Source organism: Achroia grisella, unplaced genomic scaffold (genome assembly GCF_030625045.1).
Source record: "Achroia grisella isolate CSIRO2021 unplaced genomic scaffold, CSIRO_AGI_Agris_v1 utg511, whole genome shotgun sequence".
Taxonomy (NCBI): domain Eukaryota; kingdom Metazoa; phylum Arthropoda; class Insecta; order Lepidoptera; family Pyralidae; genus Achroia; species Achroia grisella.
In genome coordinates this window covers 2,484,067-2,503,940 of record NW_026712905.1, presented here as the reverse complement: position 1 = coordinate 2,503,940, position 19,874 = coordinate 2,484,067, and the positions used below count along the sequence as shown (strand labels likewise).

The window sequence follows — 19,874 nt, the reverse complement described above, 5'->3', positions numbered from 1 at the left end:
TGACATGACCTCTTGCTCATCTTATCGTCCTCCACTGGTACCCCGCCAGCGTAATCCGTTAGCGCAGGCGGGGCGGGCACCATACCATTACTATCCATTAAAAAAAATATATACCAAATAAAAATTAACCTAAATGTTGTACGTGCTACCAAGTTGGAATATAAACATATAATATATACATATACATAATCATCAGCTTCATCTTTTTTCCTAGTGATTCAACTCCGAACAATTTTACGCATCTACTGACTACAGAATGATACTGATGAAGGCATTCTTTCCTAATTAAATTGCGACTCGTTGTTAGGTATTAAATACCTATTATATATTCCATTAAATACCTTAATAGAATTTATACCTACGTACCTACTACCACAATAAAGGGCACTGCTCTATTTTTCCTATACTCTCTCCTCCGACTGACAGCAATAGCCACCAGTCTCATTTTATATTAGATAACAAAATATTTATACTTTATTAGGTATAGTAAATAAAAGACGAGAAGAGGCCATTTTGGTATTATCGTGTTTCATTAAGTGGGCGTTACATTAGCATTTTATCAATTGTGTAACACGATCATCATGCAACAGCTAAATGATAAAGCTATATTCATGGCATTAATAATAGAAAAATATCTAACATTATATTATTATTATGAAATTAGTAGGTCCAACCTACAATAAGATCCTGCGTTTGGAATATGTAACCCCATTCCAACAACCTATCACCAACATGTCCATCGTTGTTATGTGACGTTCGAGTTACTCCGCATTGCATGCATTGTCATTCCTGACCCTGTAATTTTTCTGTCTTACTAGTTGTAGATATTCAGAAAAAAGTTAGAGGCAAAAAACATGAACACTCCTCGTACCCTGTAATTTTTCTATCTTACTAGATACGTGTAGATATTCATCGTGATAAATTCCGAATTTGTCATAAAACTGTGACCTCATACTCATCTTATCATTGCCCCGCCAGCGTAAACCGTTAACCGCCGAACACCAACACGGGCCTCGTTGTCATGTGCTGTTCGAGTTAGCCCTCATGCATTGCGATTCTTAATGGTGATAGCAGAAAAATTACAGGGTAAGAAGGTAAGACCTTACCCTGTAATGTTCCTGCCTGACACTAGGTACAGGTGTTCAAACTGAAACAAAGCTTAGCAAGCTGCTTGACATGATTACCCACGCAGATTAAGTCTACTTCGGTAAAATTATGGTAATAAACGTCTTTAGTGTTGAGTTAATAAATTCGTAAGTATTTTATTTAATATTTTTTATGGTACATATGTCAACAGTATGGATATACTCGTTTAATTCACAGCTAAGTACTTCAACAAAACCAGTGTAAACAACCACAAAACATTAAATTGACAACTTTTCAAAGTCACCGGAGTGTATCGGCGCGTGCTATGCGTGAGCGCAGGTTTTTCTCCCCTTTTCAAACATAACTATGTCGATACGTCGCGCTCCATGTAGCCTATTGGAAAAAGCAGATAAAATATGATAATTAAATGTAATTTGAACGTGGCCATATCTCTAACAGTGTACCGAGAACATTTCACAGAGCAACAACACAGCATCAACCCGCGTCTCTAATCCTTTACCATAGACAACGTGGTACTGTGGATTATAATATTTGCGTAAATATTCATCCATCAGACACCTCGTTACTGTTTCTTAATTAAAACGGCTTATCAGCAGTGGCTTATTTTTTACTTCTAAAAATAAGTTCTACTTAAGTAACTGCTACATTAAAATCCTCAACACTTTTGTCAAATGTCAAGTTTCGCGCGCTTTTTTATTTTTTAATTGCGGTCACGATCGTGGGCAAGACTTATACAGCCAGTGTTTAAGGAATAATAAACATGTACACCAATCGGGTACATAGAAATATGTACGGGACTGTTCGATCTATGGTGCCGGCGCGGTCAACGCCAATTGTACCCGGAATTGAAGATATTATGTATTCTCAACCATACTTCTACCACATTCCACCGCCGCCTCAGCCGTTAAACACTTTCCCTGGAAGAAAGAGACGGAAAAGGGTATGTTTATTTCAGTTATTAAGTTAGAGTATCGCATAGATTTCAGGATCTCAGTATATAAAACACTTGCGTAAAAAAATGCCTATCTATTCATATTATTACATGGATCAAAATATTGAACATAACAAATACATTAAAATTTATTTTCTACGTTAACCAGTACTTATTATTTTATCATAGGCCACAAAATATTGGTTTTATCTACAACTTCATCCGCGTAAGCGAGATAAATTGTGCGAGATTATCAATTGGACAGGACATTTTAGACTAATATTATACGCGTATGCCAAAATTTCGCAAATATTTATTAAACAAAATATATAATTTATATTTTTTTAAATGCATTTTGACTTTAGGTACTTGCGGAAGGTACTATTTAATTCAAAACATTTTTGTACTGCCGGTACATAGGTATAATTATTAAAGCTCTAATAAATCTTTATATTTTAGTTATTTATCTGTATCTATCTTCCCCTTTATTTATTTTTTAATTTGAATGACCATATCAAAACATGTACATAGTTAAAGTATATATTATTATGTAAGAAGTTTTAATTTTCATCAACATTGGGCAACTCTTTTAAGTATTTTTAATCTGTGTGTGTGATAAAAAATAATGCCACAATATTTATTTAAAGACTTGCATCCTTTCTCTAGAGCGATTAAGCAGAATTTTCTCTGCTGTAATTAACAACTATGTATCTAAGTTTAATAGACGCAACATGCACATAATTATCTGTAGGTACATGCAATCTAAATAACTCATGGTACAGTAGATATCTATAAAATCAGGGCAAGTGCGAATAAAGCATTACACTATCTATGGAAATTATGTTTAGGATTCACAGAAAATTGTACTACAATCATAACAAAAGTGGTATAGAACTATTACCCTATCTATGGATACTGAAGACATAACCTGAATATCTGTTTAGATTTGGCACAGATATCGCGGGTCATAGATATAAAATCTTTGAAGGATAGGAAATAGGAATTATTAACAATATTAAAGTTGCTTTTTTACTTGGAGAATATAAAGTGGTCCGTATACACCATTGGGGCATCAGAGGAGAGTGATAGAATGAGCATAAAGTTAGGGCAGTTAGATAATCTTGGCGAATTCATAATGAATTTACGATCAACTGATGACGGATGAGATCGATTATGAAAGCGAGTAGCTAAGCATTTCTAACTGCGTATGTTTCCGCGATGGGTTTTTCGATTACTAACCTTAAAATTATACATACTTACGAACTTACGAAAAAAATGCACGAAAATAATCAATACTTGTAATAATAAACACCTGGTTTTCTCCGTCTACTCTGGATTGGATTCGCAAATATATATGCTAACCATGCGTAAATTATGCAGCATTTAAATTATGTATAAAAACATTACACACACTACCATGTATTTGACTCACACACGCATCAACAATAGTATCTTAATAATTGTTCAAACTTATAATTTAACTAGCTTTTGCCCGCGGCTTCGCTCACGTTTATTTATCCATTTAGGGGTGGAATTTATCAAAATCCTTACTTAGGGGATGCCTACGTCGTAGTAACATTATACATGCAAAGTCTCAGCCCAATCGGTTTAAAACTGACAAAGTTTCATCCCCTATTTTATCCCTTTGGGGGTATAATTATTCAAAATCCTTTCTTAGCGGTTGCCTACGTCATAACATCTACCTGAATGCTAAATTTCAGCCCGATCCGTCCAGTGGTTTGGGCTGTGCGTTGATAGATCACTACGTCAGTCACCTTTGAGTTGTATATATTTAGATTTAATTATGGTCGAATTTCGACTAGTGAGCGACCACTAGTATAGATAAATACAGAAGAATAACTTACCCGAAACGTAGAATATAATAATCTTAAGCTATTTCCCAGAATTCTTTTCAGCAATCCGTTTTCCCCGATATCTCTCTATGAATGCGGACATTAATTTATACGACACAAAAAACGAAGCGCCAAATACTACAGTATCAAATATAATTATTTTGGCCTTCATTATTTTTATAATTACTTATAGAATTCTAATGAAATCATTAATTGTAGAATTTTTTATTTTATTTACGTTCAAATACGATCTTCTGTCAACATCTGGATTTTGTATTGCCATTGATATGTTAAATTATTTGGTAGTTCTTTTCAGGTGAATTGTTTAACATTGATATACCAATTGTAATGTGCTGATGTAGTTGCTGAGAACATATGTTTGTAATATTTTTTTTAATTTATAATGTAATTTGGTAGTTGATCTCCATAGTTCATAAACTTCCCTTCTCTTTTCTTCCCTCATTATCTTACTTTATCCAAGTAATTTTTTATTTATTATCGTACTAATATGATAAAGATTTTTATTTATTAATTAATAAATTGTTAAATATTTTTTGTTAATAAACTTTCAAGTTAATCAAAAATATTAAAATAAATAAAAATTCTAACACGAAAGTAGCGTAAGTTACTTCTTAGATATCTGCGAATGAAACTACTGTCAAAATCGATTTAGCCGTTTCAAAGAATAAACGACAAACAGAAAAAAAATTGTCTGTCGTTTTGTAAATGTTATTTTTGACATTTACAAAATGACCGACAATAATTTTTCAAATCAATTTTTATTAAAACAAACACTTCAATTTTATTTACTTAACAGACAAAAATTTTTAAATAAATTTTATTGAAACAAACACTTTAATTTCCATTACATATCTTTTTATATTTTTTATATAGATATCGTAAATTATACTGCAATTCTAAATTGTAGTTTTATAGATAATATCACGAAATGAATACACTTTTTAGATCTTTGATATCAGAAAAGCAGATAAAGTCATAAGTGATTTATAACTGAGAATATAAATCAGAAAGTTTCCTATCTGTGCGTTTACATGTTGATCATCCTTAAACGGCTGAATGATCATGAATGATTTATATGTCAGATAGACAAATCAACTGGAGTAAATATAATTCACAGACAGTACCTATATAAAAATTAAACATTATTTAGTGGGAAGTGAACTATATCAAATATTTTTCTCTTATCTATACCTGCTTAGATTATTCTTTCATTCTCAAAAAGTATGACGATTATATTAACATTAAAAATAATCAATGTATCCATATTATCGTCAATATAATCATTTAAGCCGCTCAGACGATATGTTATTATGTTTTATTAAAAATAACTACAATAATCACGTACGAAGTTTTATTTATATTGTACTAGTAGCTTGATAAGACTTCACCTGCGAAGACTCAATATCTTATGGGAAATATATATATTCTTTCGTAGGGCTAGATTAAGAAATAAAAAATAAAAAAATGTATCATAAGTCTCAGTGGTGAAGAGACTCAGATCAATCTATAGACATAACACAAGCTCTGCTTACCGTGGGGCTAGCGCTGTGTTAGTTGTCCAGGCTAAAAAATATATATACATATATATTATTTTGTCTTATCTTTTAATTAATCTGTTAATGTTGTGATGAACTGATTGAACTGCTACAACTATAAACAAAAATCTGTGCCCAAATTATAATTCAATTAAAACATTAATCGTAGTTGTTCTCTTCTGTCCATTTCAATGTGGACCTTTAAATTTTAAATCCATAACAGCTTAATTACACTATACAATAATAATAAAAAACAGTTTAATTGGTTAATTTTATTGACACAAACATTACAGTAAAAAATTTTTGTGTCAAATATATCGGAGACAATTAAAATTTTTGCGTTAAATCACTAATCAACGAATCACAATCAAATTAACGTTTAATTTTTTTTTTACTTAATTTTTTATTTTATTATATATTTTTATTTTATTTAATTTTGGTATTTAATTTTATATGATCTAAACCTTAGGCTTAAAACTATAGGCTAACTCCCAACTGACTGATACTACTTTAGTCGGAAGGCACCACTGAGCCTCAGTTCAAAGTTTAGTTTAAGCATTAAATAATCACATTAGTAGTTGTATTTTAGAAAATAGCTAGGTAGTAAAAATAAATCCAAAAAAAAAAAAATCGGTGCTCAATGAAACATATTTTTTAAGATACGCGACATATTTAAATGAATATTTTGAATAAAAGATTTTTTATTTTATATCTGAATGACACAATAGAGTTATCTTAGAAGTAAACAGTAATACTGTTTTGTCAAAAAACTTTTTTTTTATTCGTCTATTATCTATACCACGCAAGTTTATATTTCTGTGTTGGCTATATAAAGAAATAAAATCAGTATGTCAGACCATTTATATAATGATATTAGCAGGTAGATGTAGTATTACATATATTTAAGGGCATGGCCGTGATCTTCGTGGGTCCACTTCGGGGCATGGGACAATTTTGACAGGTTTTTTGGGCTCATCTTTCTGTCCAAGACAAGTATCTGGCGTCAAAATCGTTGAGAGATCTATTGGTGGACCAAATTTTCCGTATGTATATAAAATACCTGCGGTACTGGCTAATACGATTCCCATTAATTTTAACTGTTCCTTTCTAGATCTTTGCTCGTGTGGAGGAAAGGCAGTAAATTTGTCCTGGAGAATAGATTGGAAATGCTTCTTCCCAGTCAAGTGCCAGAATCGTGTTGGCTTAATTCCGTTGTTCATTTTGAATATTTCAAACTTTATTCTAAACTACACAAAAGATGCTTATTGATGATGTATTCTTATTCTCTAGTGTGAATGGTAAATGGAGAGAAGTAGGTATAGTTATTGTATTGTCTACCGATCATCCCGTCATTGGATCGTTAGCGGCAATACAGTCTGAAAAAAAAACACTTTTTACTATTTTAATATACAATTTGTTTAATAATAGCTACTACCAATGCCTTCTACATTTTCGTGTAAAATATACCAATCTTATGCATTATATGACGTAGTGTATCTTTTAAAAGTGAATATAGGGTGATATCCTTTTTGTAGTAAAAAGGCAACAAACAAACAGACAGTCTTTTTATTTACAACATTATGAATGAATTATTTCTAAGAGAGCTTTATTACCAAAATTTAATCTGAACGGCTTGATTAATTTTAATGAATATTGCGTCAGAGTTAGTCCATGCGCGAGATTAGGAAATTATTTTTATTCTATTCTGGCGCTGCCACAATAGACGACTTAATAATTAGGATTTTATCTAAAATCGCGCATGTTACTTTATGTCAGTACATTACTATTAAGTAAATAATTGCTAATAGTAACAATATCTTGAAAGTAATTACGTCTATGTAAAAGATTACTGCAAAGTAACTAGGGTAAGCCATAAAAATGCATGACTATGTACGTTCACGCAACTCTAATGAAGCATGCAGTTATGCGACTAGATCGAATGCTATCTTCGATTCATAAAAAAAACCTATGATTGGAGAAGAATATTTCACGTAACTTTACTCAAAATTTAATATATATCATGATGAAACAGCATTAATTTTTCATATAAATATTAGGTATGTATGGACAGGAATTAATCGAATCACCGCTCCAGCTTTATTTTCCAATCTACTGTTTGGGCCAAACCAAATTTCGATTTGCCTTGAGGACGCTTAAGGCTTTTATACAATGATGTCAAACGATTAAATACTATTATTTTCATTTACGTAAAAATAATTGTTTGAGAGCGGGCCTAATATATGGTAGAATTAATACCCGTCTTTGATGATTGTGTAACACAAGACACAGTTATATCAACGAGTCGAATATCGTATAGAATCAAGCTGCACGGACATGAGCACGGCTCTTAAAGTATGAAAATAAACAAAAATATTCTTCCTAAATTGAAAGAATTGAAATTGGATAAAACATTTCAATGAAACACATTGAAATCTTTTATCCAAGTTAAGACAGGATATTGTTCACAGTAGTAAACTGCAGCAATGTATGTTCAGAATATAATTGCACGTATTAATTATAATGTAGTAAAATTTACCATCATGGTAATCAACGTTTACGGCTATTCTTCTCCAAAACTGTGGCTATACATGAGAAGAAAGCTGATGCGGTTACTAACAAAATGATTTGGCGTCTGTTCATAACATTTTGTGGGATGAATTGCCAAATATGACAAATGTTTCTTTCATTGTTGTCAATTTTCAATTGCCATAGGTTTGTTTTATTTAAACGATTTGTTTTTCATCAAAAAGTTTATATTTATGTAATATATTATTCATTTTCATTTCATTAAACAATATTAATGTTTACCTAATTATTAAGATAATCCTTACGTTTAATTTAAATGACATTTAAACAAATATAGAGGTATTTATTGAGTTCTTTATGAATAAAGTAATTAACATACTTTTAATGCTGTAATATTTGTTCTTTGGTCATCATTACAAATTCATTTCGGCCAAGACATTCTCCCAAGAGACGACTGACCACCTGTCCCTCAAGACGGAGTCCAGTCGCACATTGTATTTATAGGTGTAGTATTAAAAAACGCCAATTACATAGGAGCGGGCCAGGTAAGAATAATCCTTATAAAGAGAACTAGTGTGCGTTTCACTGACAGTTCTTTTTAAAGTTGTGTGACGTACTTACAACGCCTTGTCCTTGTGTGAGTGGGATCCCTGCGCAGGAGTGTCCCGTGTAGAGGTTAACTCTCGCGGCCTTCACCAGAGATGCATTGGGACCGGTTTGATTTATCGGTCGTACAGATCGATTCTCTAACTTATTATTTAGTATATAGTCAACGTTTTTTATATAATATAATTTAAAAATATGTTTTATATAATTAAGTTTTAATATGTATATGTTGTAGTATGCAAATCTATCACTATCGTGGTATAAAAAAATGACTAAATAATGTTCAGTATTGTAATATAATATGTTCAGTACTTAATATATTTATATCATGGAACAAGTTGACGATTCAAACGTATGTATTTTAATAATTATAATAAATAGTGGTCTGTGGCTGCGTGTGATGTGATAGTGCGCTGTTTTTAAACAACTTTTAAGCTTCGAGGCTGAGTCCGCACCATGCCTTCTTGTAGTGGGAGAGCAAAACCTGTAGATACTGTTCCACTTCGAGACGGAGTACCTGCGGTGTCCGTTGTCCCTTTCATTCTCGCAATGGGTCGCGACAAAACAAGAATGTCTATTTCACCTCACCACTCTGGTATGCAAAGATTGATAGCTTTTAAGACCATTTGGTTTTGAAAGCACCAAGAAATCACGCACGGTTAACTTTTCGCTGCCTGGCGTCCTTAGAAACGGCCAGACATCGCCGTACAAAACTAACATAGTCTGTTCGAAAAGTTTTATGAGTCGTAATGTCATTATTGCGGTTTATTGATTGAATGCACGGTAATGCAACTACTTTTAATATATGCCAGTGAAGCCTTATAACTGAGAAGTAGTTTCGCTATTTCCGTGCCTAGATGTGTTTAAAAATTGTCTGAAACTCGTTGTCAGACGCGGCAACAAACTGAAGTTTAGTGTGTGTTTTTTGTAGTGTAGTGTTTAAAATATTGTTTGTATTGTGGATGAGATAATGATTACAAGAAAATGGATCAAATAACATCAGACAACGGATTGGTGGTGAATAATCTGAACCATGCCCGGAGTGAATCGTCTCAGGTAAGCGGCTCAGTAGGTATCGATGAGGCAAAACACGTTTGCTATTGCATACCTACTTATGATTAAGTGCAATGACTTCTCAAACGTTTGTTACATTTTGGGTTGAGATAAAATTATCCTTTTTAATAGTAACTAGTTTTGATATATATAAATGAAACTATGACATGGATATCGGTTGAAATGATTGTAGGTGCCTGTTTAGTAACTAGTTAGTTGTTCCAATTGAATAGAAATGCCGAAAAGCCACCTACTTAACAACACATTACCGGTATTATTACCTATTGAAAAATACGGCAGTTCTTCACACCGATATTGTTATTCACACACAACCCACATGCAAAGTACTATATTATAGTTTTTAATTATAAATTAAGTATAATTGCAAAAAAGGGTGCATTTATTCAAGCAGTTTGATGATAATTGTAAAAATAAATCATATATGTGTTAGACTTGTAAATAACAATAATCTATAAAAAGTAAATACCTACTTATGTACTTATGCACTACGGCCCATTATTATTTAATACAAGGAGATAATTATTATTAGTAACTGATGGCACCGTAGCTATTATTATTAGTTCTACCTGTCAAAACTGCCACGATGACCTGACCAACTCTCCCTATCTTCCACTGATGCCCCGCCAGCGTATACCGTTAAAGCCGACAGGTTCACTATTGTTTTATTAGTTACAAAAAAAGTTATTGTTAACGTAATACGCATATGACTCATAAGCAGTTATTCAAAAACAATAAACTCAAAATCATTCAAATAGAGTTCTTGTGTCCTCCGTAAACCTTTGAATATATTTAGGTCCATACTACTTTGTTTATGATATATTATCGTTTTATGAAAGTAAGTGGGTAGAAATATTAACACCTAGCGTCACCTTGATAACAATATGGGCAAATAAACAACTAACAATATGTTAAAAAAGACTTAAGAATATTTGTTTAATGTAACGCACATTTTTTATTAAGCTATCTTCCAAACTGAGAAGGCACATGTCAGCTGACGTCATTATTCCCGCGAAAAACCTGTTTCGCGCCAATTCGCAGCTGTCGACATCAAAGTGGCCAGTTTGCAAATTATTTCTTTTTTCGACGACCTCAGCCCCAGGCATACAGACTCCAAGATACACCGTTAAATCATCTAATTATGGGCTTCTGTTATTGTTCTCTTCATTTTTGTTTATACATACCTACATACTGTAATACTAAATATCCCTTTTTTGTGACTGTTTGCCAAGGTAGCTCTTTATATGTGTTTAGTTGCTGGGGCCTTTGAAATGCTTGCAATGTGAGTCATCTGTAGGTTGACGTTCCCACGTTATAAGAACCATCCAGGTTCTTGACCATACAACTTCCGCCCATTGGTGTAAAAGTAATAAAATGCCGCATTAAAAACAAATACATTAATATATATATTAACAGTGTAAAATTGCGTAATTTAGTATATCACATGTATTTTTTTATAGTTTAATTAAAGTTTATATTCTTGTATATATGCAAACTTAATTGACAGATTGTTGTTTTGTAACAGACCCCTTTTTACTTGAGCAGACTGACCGAATACCTTAGACAGAAAGTTAGCCATTGTCTCAGGGTCACCTTTACAACAAACCTAACATCGCGTCTACACAAAAAAAAAACATTTTGTGCATAAAACATGTTCACAACATTTAGAGATGACAGATTATACGTCGAGTTTTGGGTATATGGTATTTAATACACTCAACTTTTGGCACAATTACGTACTTGTAAGAAAGTAACAATTCTAAAGTATTAATTTTGTGTTTACTTTCATAGATATCCAAAGATCCATGACTGACAGAACTATTAATTTTACTTAATTAAAAAAAATACCTCTACATTCAAATATTTTATTGGAAATTAATAGAAATCGTATACACAGGCCGGTTGTAACTTGGTTCCCATATATTTATAATGCGGCGTTTTCGCGCGTTTTCTCTGCCTTCAACACTAATACTTGCTACGAACTAGTAAAAACAACTCTCCCTTTAACTATATAAATATTTAATTAATCTGACAGCATGATTTGATAAATCAATTAAAATAATTATAGTTGCTTCGTTACAGTATTTTATAAGATGATAATTAACTTAGGTATTAAAACTTTTACTCATGAATACATTAATTTCAGTGGCATTAACTTCTGTAATGCCTTGAAGGATAAAATATAAATTTTATATTTTAATGCCTACTTTTATTTTTTAAATGCCAAGATGGCCGGTGATCATGTCCGGCCGACACGTCACAGAAGGATCACTTTACATTTCCCTTTCTACTTGATTTTTGACTACAATTTTCCATATCCTTCCAATTTATAATGCAACAATTCCATTCAAATCCGCCACTACATAAAATTTTCTCTATTAAACTTTTTAGTAAAATGACAGTTTTTAGTTGCCATCGCCTTCCGCAGCAAAGTTATGTAAACATTCAACACATCTTCGTATTGGTTTTCTACGACCAATTTATATAAAAAAACCAGCACCAGTTGAGATTCTTGCCAGCTCTTCTAAATTTCTAGCTAGCCGAATTGAACGAACGGTGTATAACGTGCACAAGAGGCCAAAGCTCCTATGTGAATAAATAATTTTTAGTTGACTCTGAGTTTTTAAATTATATTAATAAAGTACTTGAACAGAATTTCAATTGAAGTATATAATATATAAGTTATATAATATAATAGTACTGTTTAATTTCAGTTACGTTCTTTAAACTTCGTTATTTATGTTAGTATCTATAGATCTACAATTTTACATTGTAGATACTTATAACAACCATAACGCTTGCGAAACAGCACACCTAACCAATAAACAGATAACATCAAAATATAGTTATTTCCCGTTTTTATACTGATAATATGAGTATTAATAACATAATGTATTCACAGTTATTCAAGCCTGATACAGAGGGACATGTGAACCAGATGTTTACAAGTCGTAAACTGATTAAATAATTATGCAAAATTCAAATTACTCTGTGAATATTGATTTCATATAATTAACATGTGCCTAAAGAAAGATTATGTAATAAATGAAAGTTTTATTTTAATAAACATGAGAAAATAAGAAATTATGTAAAATTTTACGTAGTTCATAATTTCTTTTACAAAAAGGTAATGTTTTTTACACATATATTTTAATTAGTTGTTTGTAAAAAAAGTCCCTAGATAAGTTTCTAAAAATCTAATTGTTTCTTCAGCGTTTCCATAAATAAGCAAAATATTTTTTCTTTTGTCTCATATCGTCAGGAAAATTTAAAAAGTGACTAAATGCTCGTTACTTTGTATCTATACGATACGTAAAATTCTTGGAATTTATTTAAAATTCACAACAGGTGTAGATAAGGTAAAAAAAATAACAAAATAAAAATAAGTAGGTAACTTGGCTATAATTATTCTCACGTCAAATCCTTAACGAGATGGGCAATGAGATATAAAAACTAACATGCCTATTAGTGGACAACTGATTTCTACATCAGTATAGTCACTTTACTTTTTCACTTTTACTCTCAAGTACTCTATTAATAAAGACCAGACACGTTTCGTTAAATAAATAAAAAATAAACATATATGAATGATATTCTCCAAATATTAAAATCGTTTTCTAAACATAAATAAATAAATTATAATAAAAAGGTATCTGTGATTTTAATTAATTATATTTAAATTAATGTTGTGCTCTATCTCATCCAAGCGACCATAAATCTTACTGTCATGACATTTTTAATGCAATTCACACTAAACATATAGGAATCTTCTCAACATATAAAGCGAAAAGACTAAAAATTGTAATGGACAAACTCATAAAATACTTAGCAATTTAAAAATTCTATCACCAACCTAAAGTTATATTACCGGTACATAAAAGGTGTATTTAATTTTTTTAAATTGATATTCTATCATGGTCCTACTTCTGTTATCTGTGGTCCTACAATAATTGTACTAGCCCGAAACTGAGGCGAGGCGCTATTATTATAAATCTTAGATTTTTTAACAGTTGTTATTATAAATAATATAATTATTATTACTGTCCAAAAAACCTGTACCTGTGTAACCTAAATACTATGTATTTATTCTAATATCTATATACAATTATTATTAGTTTGTTTATAATATAATTACATACTTTAAATGCTAAGATATATGTACACGACTAGCATACATATATATCCGATTGTACTTTCGTGTATATACATCTATACAATTACACAATATAATATAACCTCTCAAACAGGGATGAAGTTAAAGACACACATTGCTTCATTGTCACATTAAATTAAATTTATTTGATTATATTTAAATTATATTTATATTTAAATTAATCTTATAATAATGCATATATGTCGATTACTGTACATATTCTAGATGGCGCTGAGTGGATTGTCCAGGAATACTATTAGTATCATTCTAAATTCATCTCTTTTAGTTAGTGACAGACAACCTCAAAAGAAGTGCAGGAGAAATTTTTAAGCAAATATATGCTGTTTTCCTAATGTTTCCAATATCGTATCAATGGAACCATCATTGATTTCCTCTTATTAATTGTTTAACCAGTTGGTTATATATTCAATATTTTTTCTATTTGAGTATTTAATTGAATTAGTGCTAATTGGTGATTTGTATTCACACACTCTTAAAAATCAAAAGAGCAACACGCAAGTTTCTTGCTCGTTCTTCTTGTGATGAGACAGCTTTCCGAACGAGCGGTAGTTTAAAAACATGTAATGACTATTCAAAAGTGCTTCAATGTAAGTTTATTTCTTTTGGGCTTGTCTGTGCGTAACAATCACTGATAGTAAGTCATATGCGGCGCCCATACGGGCGTGATTGTGAAATCTTCAAGTGCATTTACCTCCTTAAAAGACTCACCTGCATTTACCCTGGTGTTGTGGGTGCTCGTACGGTAATTACTTATCATAATCATCAAACTCATCTACTCCTTTGCTATAAAAAAAAACACTAAAAACATACTGACTATTATCGTATTACCTACTACTTAATTATAGAAAAATTAACATGCTATTGACACGGGAACAAATCCTAAATTGATTAGAGAAAATACATCATCCCCAACACTTTAGTTTATACCAACATACAAAATCTCCTCACTTTGGCAGTCGGTTGAAAACTTAAATAAATTGTTCTCTTGCATAATTTTAAACGAGAGTAAGCGACCAATAAATATTGTGACGTAAGCGTTGTGACAAGGTCAATGGCAAATTATACATTAAAGGAAGCCTGTTTCTGTGACACCTAAATATAGCTAATTGGCATACATAAAGCTATAAGCTTTGTATACCTATATATTTAATTGTACGTATATCTATGTAAATATTACTCTAAACTAATACTAAACTTACATGGTTTTACTTAGTTGTTATATCTCTGCCTGCAGTTTCACCCTCGTCAAAATTTATAGCCTGTGTTATTCTGCTGTATAATCTATGTTATTGTAAAGTTTCAATAAAATTGATTTAGAAGTTTTTGCGTGAAAGAGTAACAAACATACATCCATCCATAGTCACAAACATTCGCATTTATTAGTTTGTTAGTTTAAGTTTATATACAGGATAATGTAAGTTGCTTTGCGGCAAAAATAAATGAGGGAAAAATACTCTTACAAACAACATTGTACAAAGTCTTTTGGTAACATCCAAGTAACAACAACCTGTGACAATTCACACACCACCATCTTCTCTTAAGCTAAGCTTTTGTTATGAGTACTAGAGAACTGATATTAATTCTTAAATACATTTTTACTCACATAATATACATAGTATAAAACCCAGACCGATACAAACACTCACACTTACGAATACAAATGTTTGCACCGTGCAATCGAACCCGCGACGATCGGAAGTAAAACAGTGCGATAGCTACCTGCTAAACAAAATGAATATTATTTATTACATAAAAATACTTTTGTATCTCCATAGATAATTAATCAGAGTTATAAAAAAACAATGACGCAGTCCATCACGCTATCACGTTACGACGCATTCGTGATGTAACAAGCGTATCGCATGCTTTGGGACGCTCTCAAATTTAAACAAAGCGATTATCGTTTACGACCAATAACGTTTCTAAGCCACGGTTAATAATATGATTTTTTGTGAGTGCCGTGGTAATTTCCTTTGATGGATTTAAAAACAGAAATAGTCTGGACAATTATTGGTATTAAATTCACGTCGATATTTCTAAATGGTATAAACAAACTATTGAATAGTTAAGTCACATGCTGCACCAAAAGTTTATTATTTTACGTATCAAAATAACCTTCAAGATGATCAATAGAGAAACAATACCTACTGGAACATGCCATCAGAAAAAGATACGATTTTTTCAACCTCGTTGATAGAAAACTCTTTAATGAAAACATCCAAGCAATCCCGATTTTTTTATACTGCCCGGTGCAAAGAATTTGTAAAAAAAATTAATGTAATCATTTGGGCCAGCCTGTATATTGATGATCTTTATGTAAATATTATTTAAAAATTAAGGAATCATTTACAGTACTTTTAAAGGAACAATACTTGGAGAGGAAATTGTATTAAGTATAAAATATGTATATATAATAAACATATAAAGTCTGTTATATACGTTTAATAATGTTTTCAATCAATACAAAACTTTACCAATGTTTTAACAATTTCCCCCACATTTACTATACGTAAAATGGAACGTATCAATAAAACGCTTAGTACTGTACGAACTTCACTCTAATATCTTTCGCCGCACTTGCTTGACAGTTTGACGGAGTCATTCTGACAACGTAACTGTCCGTCTTTTTGTCAGTGACAGTCAGTCACTAACAACGTCCATTTTGTTTTTGGTATCAGTTTGTAACTCCGAATCTAAACCACGTTGTTTCCAAAATTGTGTATATTAACTTATAATAGTTTATTTATTTTTTCTTTAATATATTATTATAATGAAAATATGTCAATGTTAGCGGGACCTCGTCGAAAACAGAAAGTTATTAATTTACGAGCTAAGAACAGTGCTTGGAGTAATGACACGAACAAGTTTGGCCAACGCATGTTGGAAAAGATGGGCTGGAGTGAAGGAAAGGGGTTAGGAGCCAATGAAAATGGAATTGTTGAACATGTGATCGCTAAGTATAAGAACGACGATAAAGGATTGGGTTACGAGGATAAAAATGACCAGTGGACCAAGCACGAAGATGACTTTAACTCATTATTGGCAAATTTATCCAATGGTAAGTAGACACATGTGATTTTATCATAGTTAAACGCTATACACCTTAAAAACAACAATGCAATATTAATTCCATGAACTTTATAATTATAATTGAAAAAACTCTTTATAGTTACTCTCACAAACAAAAAACATACATTTAAAGTAGTATACAAATATAAAAATAATATGTACTTAATTTTATAATTCCATTCCACAAGAGTTCCCCATAAAATGATTTTCCAATTTGTGTATCACTCAAACCATAAAATACACTATATTTAAAATAATTAATAATAATATATATATTTCGAATACCAGTTTGTTTTGGTGTTTACATTATTATCTAGATTTACCAAAATAAACCTGTTATTTAAGTTAATCATTAATAAATGAAATTAACATGCATAAAAATATTTTAGGTAACGATAATAAAGGAGAGAAACTTCATAGTGGTGTATCGTTGGAAGTGAAGTCAAAAAAGAGCAAAGCAAGAGTCCACTATCATAAATTTACACGAGGCAAAGACCTTACTCGCTACAGTGAAAAAGATTTAGCCAATATATTTGGTAAAAAAAGCTTTAAAGAAGAAAAAGGTGAAGAAGAACCAATCAAAGTAGACATAAAAACAACAGAGCAGATATTCACTGAGAAAGGCAGTATGGAAGATTACTTTAAAAATAAACTAGCAGCTTTTAAATCTAAAAGTAAAATTACTGCTCTAAATTACATTGAAAAAGATCAGGATGATGAAGGTGACTGTGCTTTTAAAGGATTTTCTATGAGTACTACTGATACAACAGAATGTACTGAAAATAAGGACATAGAAAAGTTTTCTTTCTATGAATCATACCATGTTGAAAAAACAATTGATACAAATCAAATTGATACTCAGTTAGATATGGAAGTTGGTAAGAAAAAGAAAAAAAAGAAGAAATCTAAAGAGATTGAAATTGAAACAATAGCTTGTGACGATGCAGTTTTATTAAAGTCCAACACTAAGATAAAGAAAAGAAATTTAAGTGATAATGTAGTACTTACTGAAGTCGAAGAAACAATTAAAGTGAAAAAGAAATCTAAGAAAAATAAATATGTACATGATCACATAGACAATGATATGACTGAAACGAATACATTTGAAAACAGTCTGCAAACAAATGGTAATCCAGAAAATGTTGAAACTAACGAGCATGTGGTAGACAATTCTTATGTGCCTAAAAAGAAGAAAAAACGAAAAAATAAAGACAAATAATGTTCATCCATGAAGTATGTTTTATTTAGTATATATGTTAATTTTATATAAGTTTAAAAAATATTCAATTCCTGAAAAATATCCATAATTAATGATCTATTAATACCACCTCTAGTGAGAATGCTTACAATTTTCTATAAATTTATTTTAAGCATTATTTTGCTTGTTTACCACAAATTATAAATATAAAATTAAATATTTTAAACAATCCACTTATGAAACTAGGTTAAATTGTTACTAAAAGAACTGAATCATAATCAGTTCATTAGTCTAGGGGTTGGAATGTCACATACAGACCATCAAACTTATTAAAAATAAAATAAGTTTTAAATTCACAAAAAACAATTTTTGTATTTATTTTAATTGTACACAAATTTAGCTTGTATTTTGTAAAGACTATCTAACGAAATAAGCATATTTAGTGTATTTTTTATGTATAATAATCTATTTTAATTTAAATATGTACGCAAACCTTCTGTACTTGTTAAATTATCCTTGATTTATTTATATAGCAATTCGCATTTATCTAGGCAAAAATAATGATTATTGTAACAGGCAACACTTCTTTAATAATTCTGGCAACATTGTGTGTGTAACTATCTTCATGGTATTACAACTTCAATACTGTTTCACGCACTGACAATTCAAAATGGCTACTTAGCTGCGTTTTTGTTTATACATTGTTAAATCACGTTATTATTATTGAGAATACATTAAATTAATTTATTATTAAGTTATGGTTGTTCAATTGGAATTAGATTTACCATTGGAAATGCCTTTTGGTACAAAAACTCAGTTTGAGGTTAACCAATGTGTTGTTGTGAAAAACCACATGAAAGAATTAAAGCGAAATGTTATTGAAAATGTAAGTGTTGATGAGACTTCTCAATCATTGCGACAACGTATCAAAAGGAAGAAACGAAGTCGTGACAACAGTACAGAGTCGGAAAATAAATCAACTACAAGTGGGAACAGTGACGAAAACTTAAAAAAATACCCTGATAATAATTCTGTGGTATGTCCAAGTGATATTGAAGAATTAAGGTCTATTTATAATAAGTGTAGAACGATAGTGGAAAAAATAGAAAAGAAATACGGTCATTTACTCAATATTCCAGGATCATCATCGAATCAATTCAGTAATCAAAATGAATCAATAGAAGACGAAGAGATTGATATTGAAGACAAGTGCACATGTACGAAAAGACGGAAAATAATCTATGACGACGATGGTATAGAAATCAGTAAGGAAACAGACCTGGATACACATATATGCCCAAGCAAATTAAAGAGCCATTCTAATAAACATACTGTGGAAAATGTCTTGATTGAATATGAAGCGGACCACAGTCGACCAACCTTGCCTGATGACATACCAAGTCTGTCAGCGATGTTACATGATCCCCACTTAGAAATAACATGCCGTAACCAAATTGTCCAGAAAATGAAATTAATGAAACAGGAGTATGCAAATGAGATTCGTTTTAATAAACCAGCATTGATAGAACTATTGAAAACTGAACCTGATGAAGTATTTGAATTTAAGGGTACTAATTTAATAACATTGAAAGGATATTCATAATAAATCCACTTTTAAATATAATTTTTTTTTTTTTATTCGTATCACTGGATAAAAAACTAAATTACTAATATTTTTTTACATATCATATTATAATTGTACATCCACAGTTTTATTAGGCCCAAACAATTGATTTCACACTCATGATTTCATATTTTTACACTGTTAATGTTAAGTCTTAAT

At 30.9% G+C, this 19,874-nt stretch overlaps 3 protein-coding genes and 1 long non-coding RNA gene across 8 annotated transcripts in view; 3 read left to right on the top strand and 1 right to left on the bottom strand.

Annotated features, from left to right (window-relative positions):
• LOC131846519 (tight junction protein ZO-3-like) overlaps nt 1-19,874 on the top strand; it is a 105,364-nt gene that overhangs the window by 55,485 nt on the left and 30,005 nt on the right. The window contains exon 1 of one of the 5 annotated variants that reach the window (XM_059195848.1): nt 9,215-9,635. The exons of the other annotated variants lie outside the window; for them this stretch is intronic. Coding sequence (XP_059051831.1) covers nt 9,564-9,635 — 72 coding nt within the window. The 5' untranslated portion in view covers nt 9,215-9,563. Of the gene's footprint in view, nt 1-9,214; nt 9,636-19,874 lie in introns of those variants that run through there. 5 annotated transcript variants of the gene reach the window in all.
• LOC131846525 (uncharacterized) lies at nt 1,287-4,399 on the bottom strand. The gene is made up of 3 exons (XR_009357679.1): nt 3,904-4,399; nt 1,901-2,024; nt 1,287-1,479 (listed from the first exon to the last, which is right to left on the bottom strand). It is a non-coding gene; the product is annotated as an uncharacterized LOC131846525 (long non-coding RNA).
• LOC131846522 (PIN2/TERF1-interacting telomerase inhibitor 1) lies at nt 16,485-18,317 on the top strand. Its single transcript, XM_059195852.1, has 2 exons — nt 16,485-16,882; nt 17,283-18,317. The coding sequence occupies exons 1-2, from the start codon at nt 16,603-16,605 to the stop codon at nt 18,110-18,112; spliced, it is 1,110 nt and encodes a 369-aa protein (XP_059051835.1). The 5' UTR covers nt 16,485-16,602; the 3' UTR covers nt 18,113-18,317.
• LOC131846523 (uncharacterized) lies at nt 18,788-19,699 on the top strand. Its single transcript, XM_059195853.1, has one exon. The coding sequence runs from the start codon at nt 18,849-18,851 to the stop codon at nt 19,692-19,694; it is 846 nt and encodes a 281-aa protein (XP_059051836.1). The 5' UTR covers nt 18,788-18,848; the 3' UTR covers nt 19,695-19,699.